The following is an 8971-nucleotide window of genomic DNA, read 5'->3' on the forward strand; positions in this document are numbered from 1 at the left end:
TCCTTGAGCGCGGGATACACCGGCGTGGACACACACAGTCTGCTCCCACTGAGGCCGGAGGGGCTGGGCCAACAGTGTCCGGCGCTGTGAGGGTTTGGGGGATGGTGGCCATGGAGACTGAGATTTCTCTGTCAATTTTCAGAAAAGAATATAGGGACTTATACATGCTTGAAATTTTACAAGCTCTATCTGACATTCTATATCTAATGATCTTACATGTAAAACAAGCAAAAAAATTGTCTCAAAGACAAACTGGAAAAACGGTTGGCATTCTGAAGCTCCCCCACTGGGAGAACATCTGATCCAAATAGGAGAATTGATGCTTTTGAACTGTGGTGTTGGAGAAGACTCTTGAGAGTCACTTGGGCTGCAAGGAGATTAAACCAGTCAATCCTAAAGGAAATCAGTCCTGAATATTCACTGCAAGGATTGATGCTGAAGTTGAAGCTCCAACACTTTGTCTACCTGATGCAAAGAACTGACTCATTGGAAAAGACCCTGATGCTGGGAAAGATTGAGGGCAGGAGGAGAAGGGGACGACAGAGGATGAGATGGTTGGATGGCATCACCGACTCGATGGACATGAGTTTGAGCAAGCTGTGGGAGTTGGTGATGGACAGGGAGGCCTGGCGTGCCGCGGTCCATGGGGTCACAGAGAGTCGGACACGACTCAGCAGCTAAAGAACAACAATATGCGCTAACACTGCAGACACTCGTGAAAACCCCAAACACGAGCTCAAGCTTATTCTCTGGGGTGAGCAGCCCTGGCCACAAGGGATTCCAGGTACAGTGACCTGCCGGGGGCGGCCTGAGCCCAGGACGCTGAGGCTGGGGAAATGCCACAGTTGGAGTTCAGCAGTTCAGGCCAGCTGGTGGCCAAGACAAGCCAAACCACAGGTATGCTCAGAAGCACCAGAAGACCACAGGCTTGAAGGTGCGTTGATAAATTAACAAGCACTTTGTTTAAAGCTAGTGTGACTCACCCTAAATTACCAGGCAGTTTCAGCATGACTACAATTTTTTCAGTGAAATGACAGGGTTATCTGCAGGGAGCCAAGTCTGAAGCTTGCTTCCCCTGGGGGTGCTCAGGAGAGCCCTCCAGGGATTGGGAGTTATTTAATGGGGGCGTGCTGGTTTTCTGTTGCCGCCGTAACGACGCATCACAAGCTGGGAGGCTACGATTGCGCCAGTGTTTTCTCTCCCGTCCCGAGGCCAGACTTCCAAGACCCAGGCGAGGGCAGAGCTACACGCCCTCTGGCTCAGGGAGCCCTTCCCCCTCCGTCTGGTCCTGATGTCGCCGGGTCTTAGCGAAGAACATCTCCCTTCTTTGTCTTCCGTCACCGTTGCCTCCGTTCTACACGGACTCATGGGAAGGCACCGAGGCTCCCCAGACAACCCAGGGTCAGCCCCACCTCAAATTCAATCCCGTCTGCAGAGATATTATCCCTGGTCAAGGTCACGTCCACAGCGTCTGGAATCGGGAGGGAACTGACATCTCCGGGGGCCACTTTGCAGCTGACCAAAGGCGGCCACAGCAAGTCATGTAGGAATAAGACAAAGCAGGATCCCCCAGCATTCCCCGTTTGTGTTCCCTCTTTGTCAAAGTGAAGGACAAATCTGCAAGAGAAGCTGGGCAGAGCTGCTTTGAGCCCTACCTCCTTTTTTTCTGGCTTTGGTGAGGGAGGCAGATGATGTGGGTAGAATCATAAAAAGGTTCATCTTTGGGGCCGAAGGGAGAGGTCCACAGCTGACTGCGGTGGTGGGATTATAGCCGTGAGCTTACTGAACACCAGACTGTATGTTTCACCTGAGTGAATGTCTGGTACCTGAGAGATTCCTCAATAAAGCAGGCTTTAAAAGCACAGGCACCTTGCTAATTTATTACTCCCTAAATACTCATGAGCACAGAGATAATAAGAAATCAGACCTACAGATGGTTCAGCATAAGAAGGTATTTTAAAGGGTCCTTGCTGGGTGAAGAAGAGCATCTCAACACTTTCTTCTGCAGAGCCTGAAACAAATCCGGATGTAATTCAACTCAACCCCAAGACATGTAAAAGTGTTACCTCCGCCAGTTTCAGGTGAAGAAGAGCATTCTCCGTTTCCAGCTCAACTATTCTCTCCTCTTTGGCCTGCAACCAAGGATCCAGAAAGCAAAATGACCAGCATCAGTGAAATTCACCAGCAGCCGCCACCACCCCCAGAATGATGACTTATGCACAAGGGTGCAAGCTCCCGGCAGGCAAGGAAGGGGGCAGGCGGCAGCGGGCTGGAGGGACACCTGGGGCCCTGATGGGCCCCCAGGCCCTTGTCTGTGCCCCGGGCCCCAGGTGTGAGCCCCAGACCAGCAGCTAGGGGCTTGCTAGAAACCCAGAATCTGGGACCCTCCCATCCCAAATGGACCCAAGTCTGCATTTCAGTAAGTTCTCCAGGCCACGGTGGGCACATTCAAGTTGGGAAGGCAGGGCTCCACGGACCCTGCTCACCAAAACCCACTGCTTCCGTCCTTTTATTCACTTATTCAAAATACACTTGTTAGAAACCTATTGCGTGCCAGGGGGCCTTTCAGGGGCTGTGGAGTCAGCACCCTCGTGGGGTAACTCACGTGCCCATGGATGGAGCCAGTGAGTGGAGACAGTAGCAACTCCGCTAGAACTGAAACAGGCAATGAGAGCTCGGATAGGCCCCTCCCTGGGGGGGGCGGGGGCAGACAGTGGGGGGCCCATGCACAGGCCCTGCGGCAGGAGTGAGCTTAGCAAGCGGAGGCGCAGAGAGAAGGCCGGCCAGCCTGGCGCACGGCCGGGGAGGGTTCCCTGAGCCCAGGAGGGAGGCGTGAGCAGGCAGGAAGGGGCTGCTGAGTTCGGGGCGGAGGAGCCTCAGTATTGGCCACGCACGGATGCTGAGCGGGCCAGATCCCGGGGGCCTGAGGGACAGGACAGCGCCAGTTCCCGGGAAGGCGGGCTCAGGCGGGGCCCTCCGGCTGGGGAGCCCTCCTTCCCCCAGGCTTTGACGAGTGGCTCACAAGGACCCCGATGAGTTCAGGACATGCTCTTTGTGATTGCTGAGAAAACCCGAAACCTGGAGCCATCTAGATTTCTGTCATCAAACACAGTCAGTTTTACCTCGTAAAATATAACACCTCAAATATTTCCCTGAGACTTCGCTTCATCCTGAGATCCCAGCAGCTCTTACTTCAACAGGTGCCATCGTCAACGCCCGCCCCCAACCACAGCCGTTCTGAGCGACAGTTCGCACACCACTCGCCCAGCTGAGTGAAAGATTCAGAGGCTCTAAGTACATTCATAGTTGTGTGACCATCACCAAAACTAAGTTTAGAATACATTCATCACCCCCAAAAGAAACCCACAGCATCACCCCTGACTCCCCACACTCAGTGCTGGGAAACCACTAACTCACTTCCAGCTCCTGCATTCCTGCCAGTTCTGGACACTGTAAGTAGATGGGATCACAGGACAAGGGGTCCTATGTGACAGCCTCCTCCACTCAGCACCAGGTTTTTAAGGCATAACCGCATCGCGGCATGTTTCAGCATCTCGTTTCTTTACTGCCTGATATGATTCCATTGTTCGGAGGGGCCACACCTGTCCACTCATCAGCTGAGGGCCCGCGGGGTGGCCTCCCCTCTTGGGCTGTGAGGAACGGGGCTGCTCTGAGAGTCCCGCCCTTTGCAGAGGACACTCTCCTCACGCTTGAGAGTGCCCTAGGATTTGCATGGCGCGCAGGACCCGTCTGCAGCCAGTGGAGGAAACGCCGGGCTGCATCCATTTCACACCCCCACCGCAGCCTGTGCGAACTCCGGCTCCTCCGGCCCCCCAGCTCCCCTCGTCTTTCCAACGACAGCCCTCCAGGGAGTGTGCATTGGCACCTTGCTGGGGTCTAGTCTGGATGTGCCTGGTGGCCCCGACCATCGTTTCAGAGGGCAAGCCTTACCCACCCTCTGGGGGTAAATTTCCCCCAAAGCATCTGGTTACCTTTGCTGACACCACTCATTGCTACGGAGTAGAAACACCATTGACTTCAGTGTACTGACCATGTACCCCACCTTGCTGAGCTCATCTTGTTCAGTTGCAAAGTCGTGTCCGACTCTTTGTGACCCCATGGACTGCAGCACGCCAGGCTTCCCTGTCCTTCACTATCTCCCAGAGCTTGCTTAAACTCATAAACATCGAGTCAGTGATGCCATCCTACCATCTCATCCTCCATCGTCCCCTTCTCCTCCCGCCTTCCATCTTTCCCAGCATCAGGGTCTTTTCCAATGAGTCAGCTCTTTGCATCAGGTGGCCAAAGTATTGGAGTTTCAGCTTCAGCCTCAGTCCTTCCAATGAACACCCAGGACTGATCTCCTTTAGGATGGACTGGTTGGCTCTCCTTGCAGTCCAAGGGACTCTTTAAAAAGAGTTTTCTCCAGCACGACAGTTTGAAAGCATCAATTCTTTGGCTCTTAGTTTTCTTTATGGTCCAACTCTCACATCCGTAAATGACTACTGGAAAACCATAGCTGACCTCCCTTTTTAGTGCTGATAGTTTTTTAGGTGGTTTGGCGGGGGGTGAATTCCTTAGGGTTTTCTGTGTATGAGATCGTGTCATGTACAAATAGTCTCCTTTCCTGATAAACGTGCCACCCCCCTCCCACATTATCTTATCTAATCCTCATGACTGACACTGCCAGGATGGTATTGGACACGAGCGGGAACAATGAGCACCTTCGTCTTGCTCATCATTAAGGACAAGGCCTGACGTTCGCTGTGGGTTTGCACAGGTGCCCTTGATCAGGTTGATGGATTCCTCTCTCTTCCTAGATGGCTGAGTGCTTTTTCACAAAGGGCAGTTGAATATTGTCGAATGATTTTTTTCTGGGTCGACTGAAATAAGGATGGAGGTTTAGGCCTTAATTCTAGTGATGTGGTTTATTACATTAACTGATTCTTGTTGCTAGACCAACTTTGCATTTTGGGGATAAATCCAATCGCAATTTAGTGACGATGTACAACCCTTTATATATAGTGCTGGATTCAGTTTGCCAATGCTTGTTAAAATTTTTTGAATCTACATTCGTAGGAGATCCTGCTCTGTAGATTCCTTGAGGTACTTCTGTGTGGCTTTGGTGTCAGCATGATTTTGTCCTCACGGAGCAGGAAGTGTCCCTTCCTCTTTTATTTTTTGGAAGTTTGTGAAAGACTGGAGTGAGTTCCTCTGTAAATGTGTGGTAAAATTTGCCAGTGAAGCAATCTGGGCCTGGGCTTAACTCTGTGAGGGTTTTTTTTCGTTTATTAATTTCTTTACTTCTTCCAGCTCTGTTGACATTTTCTAGTTCTTGAATCAGCTTTGGTAGTTTTGTCTTTAAAGCATTTGATCATGTCATCCTAGGTATCGAATCAGTCCGCAGTGTTGCTCACAGTATTCTTGAATAATCCTTTTTATCTCTGCAAGGTTGGCAGTCAAGCCCTCTTTTATTCTTGATTTTATTAACTTTAGTCTTCTCTCCATCAAGCTAAAGACTTGTCAGTTTTGTTCATCTTTTCAGGGAGTCAGCTTCTGGTTTTGTTGATGTTCTCTAGAGCTTTCCTTTCATCTGTTCCTCTTATTTCTGTTCTGATCTCTAGTGTTTCCATCCTTCTGCTCGGGTGGGTCTCATTCTCTTTATCCAGCATGTCCTGAGGTGAGGTTAGGTCATTGGCACGAGATCTACCTTTTTTAAAATATAGGTGCTTAAATAAATTTCCTTTTAAGCACTGCTTTGGCTGCATCCCATAAATTTTGGTGTGTAGAACCCTGATTTCATTCATCTCAAAATACTTCCTAATTTCCTTTTGGATTTATTTGTTGGTTATTTAGAAGTGTGTTATTTAATTTTTACATATTTGTGAATTTATCAAAGTCCTCTCTGTCATAAATTCCTGACTTCCCTCTATTGCAATAAGATAACACACTGCATCTGATTTCTGCCAGTTTCAATTTATTGAGGTTTGTTTCACAGCCTTGCCTGCCGCCAACCCCGGGCCCAGCCTGCCCACCACACAGCCCTGCTCAGGTCACCCCTGGGGCAGGTCGGTCCTCAACCCCTGACCCCACTCACATCTCCCCAAGACTCAGCTCCACCTGCTCTGAGGAGACACTCCCAGACCCAGGTGAGGCCCACGGGGGCTGGACCAGAATGGCTGACCACACCCGGGAGCCCTGTCAGTTCCTTTCCGAGCTGACATTTACTTTGTGAGGATGAATTTAACTCAGATGACCATTAGGTCTACTACTGTGGGCAGGAATCCCTTAGAGGAAATGGAGTAGCTCTCATAGTCAACAAAAGAGTCCGAAATGCAGTACTTGGATGCAATCTCAAAAACGACAGAATGGTCTCTGTTTGTTTCCAAGGCAAACCATTCAGTATCACGGTAATCCAAGATTATGCCCCAACCAGTAACGCTGAAGAAGCTGAAGTTGAATGGTTCTCTGAAGACCTACAAGACCTTCTAGAACTAACACCCCAAAAAGACGTCTTCTTTATTATAGGGGACTGAAATGCAAAAATAGGAAGTGAAGAGATACCTGGAGTAACAGACAAGTTTGGCCTTGGAGGACAAAACGAAGCAGGGCAAAGACTAACAGAGTTTTGCCAAGAGAACTCGCTGGTCAGAGCAAACACCTGCTTCCAACAACACAAGAGACACGTGGACATCACCAGATGGTCAATACCGAAATCAGATTGATTATATTCTTTGTAGTTGAAGATGGAGAAGCTCTATACAGTCAGCAAAAATAAGACCAAGAGCTGATTGTGGCTCAGATCATGAACTCCTTACTGCAAAATTTAGACTTAAATTGAAGAAAGTAGGGAAAACCACTAGGCCATTCAGGCTAAATCAAATCCCTTATGATTATACAGTGGAAGTGACAAATAGATTCAAGGGATTAGATCTGATAGACAGAGTGCCTGAAGAAATATAGACAGAGGTTCATGACATTGTACAGGAGGTGGTGATCAAGACCATCCCCAAGAAAAAAAATTGCAAAAAGGCAAAATGGTTGTCTGAGGAGGCCTTACAAATAGCTGAGAAAAGAAGAGAAGTGAAAAGCAAAGGAGAAGAGGAAGATATACCCATTTGATGCAGAGTTCCAAAGAATAGCAAGGAGAGATAAGAAAGCCTTCCTAAGTGAACAATGAAAAGAAATAAAGGAAAACAATAGAATGGGAAAGACTAGAGATCCCTTCAAGAAAATCAGAGATATCAAGGGAACATTTCATGCAAAGATGGGCTCAGTAAAGGACAGAAATGGTAAGGACCTAACAGAAGTACAAGATATTAAGAAAAGTGGCAAGAATACACAGAAGAGTTCTACAAAAAAGATCTCAGTGACCCAGATAACCATGATGGTGTGATCACTCACCTAGAACCAGACATCCTGGAATGTAAAGTCAAGAAGGCCTTAGAAAGCATCACTACAAACAAAGCTAGTAGAGGTGATGGAATTCCAGTTGAGCTATTTCAAATCCTAAGTGATGATGCTGTGAAAATGCTGCACCCAAAATGTCAGCAAATTTGGAAAACTCAGCAGTGGCCTCAGGACTGGAAAAGGTCAGTTTTCATTCCAATCCCAAAGAAAGGCAATGCCAAAGAATGCTCAAACTACCACACAATTGCACTCATCTCACATGGCAGCAAAATAATGCTCAAAATTCTTCAAGCCAGGCTTCAACAGTACGTGAATGGAGAACTTCCAGATGGATTTAGAAAAGGGACAGCATATTAAAAAGCGAGACATTACTTTGCTGACAGAGGTCCGTCTAGTCAAAGCTATGATTTTTCCAGTAGTCATGTATGGATGTGAGAGTTGGACCATAAAGAAAGCTGAGCACGGAAGAATTGATGCTTGTGAACTGTGGTGTTGGAGAAGACTCTTCAGAGTTCCTTGGACTGCAAAGAGATCCAAACAGTCCATCCTAAAGGAAATCAGTCCTGAATATTCACTGGAAGGACTGATGCTGAAGCTGACACTCTACTACTTTGGCCACCTGATGCGAAGAACTGACTCATTTTGAAAAGACCCTGATGCTGGGAAAGATTGAAGGCAGGAGGAGAAGGGGACCACAGAGGATGAGATGGTTGGATGGCATCACCGACTTGATGGACATGAGTTTGAGCAAGCTCTGGGAGTTGGTGATGGACAGGGAGGCCTGGTGTGCTGTAGTCCACGGGGTCTCAAAGAGTCGGACACGACTGAGCGACTGAACTACAACGATATTCCTCTTCCTCAACTGCGTATCCCCCGAGGGCAGTTGAGACAGCCTACTCCTCTTGCCTGACTTCTGACATTTAGCCCAGGGCTCAGAAGACAGTAAGTGGGGCGAGGGGCGTGGAGGGAGACAGGCGTCCCTGGAGGGAGGACACAAAGACCCTTAGGGGTGCGGTGAGGCCGCGGAGCGGGTGGGGATGGGGAAGGCAGGGAGCGGGGAGGCGGGGATGCCCAGCGCTGGCACCGGGCGGGCGTGGAGCTCCGGTGGTATGGTGGGGCCCGCCATTTCCAGCTCACGGATCCGCCCAAACCACCCCGGGCTGCGCGGCCTCTTGAGTTGAGGGGCGGTGGGGTGCAGGCGGCCTGGGGTCCCGGGTCCCTCACCTGCAGTTGACGCTGCAGCTGCCTTGCCCGCAGCTCCCAGAAGCTTCCCCAACGGCCGCCCCGCGCTGGCATCGCCCTGGTCTGTGAGCCTTGGGTGGTCGCCAAGGGGATGCGGGCGGGGGGTGGGTGGGGGAGGGGTGCGCAGGTGCACGTGTAGGGGGATGGGGGGCAGCCCGGGGGGGCTGGATCCGGGCAGGAGGGGTTCGGGCTCCATGGCGCGCGGCCCACACCTGCCCGGAAGCAGTGACCGCCGGGCGCGCGGCCGCGTCGACGGAGCGCGGAGGTGCCTCTTCCGGCCCCAGGGCCCGGTGGACACTGCTCTAGAGGCTCCGGGCCG

The 8971-nt window shown here is 50.5% G+C and overlaps 1 protein-coding gene across 2 annotated transcripts in view; it reads right to left on the minus strand.

The window, feature by feature from the left end:
• Window positions 1-8739, minus strand: part of KIF25 (kinesin family member 25) — a 42293-nt gene extending 33554 nt beyond the window's left edge. For both annotated transcript variants that reach the window (XM_020909986.2, XM_070461750.1), the window contains exons 1-2: window positions 8635-8739; window positions 2067-2132 (exon numbers count right to left, since the gene is read on the minus strand). In XM_020909986.2, the coding sequence (XP_020765645.2) occupies window positions 2067-2132; window positions 8635-8706 (138 nt within the window). In that variant the 5' untranslated portion in view covers window positions 8707-8739. The remainder of the gene's footprint in view (window positions 1-2066; window positions 2133-8634) is intronic.
• Between the last annotated feature and the right edge of the window lie 232 nt (window positions 8740-8971).

This window comes from Odocoileus virginianus, chromosome 34 (genome assembly GCF_023699985.2).
Source record: "Odocoileus virginianus isolate 20LAN1187 ecotype Illinois chromosome 34, Ovbor_1.2, whole genome shotgun sequence".
NCBI classification, from domain to species: domain Eukaryota; kingdom Metazoa; phylum Chordata; class Mammalia; order Artiodactyla; family Cervidae; genus Odocoileus; species Odocoileus virginianus.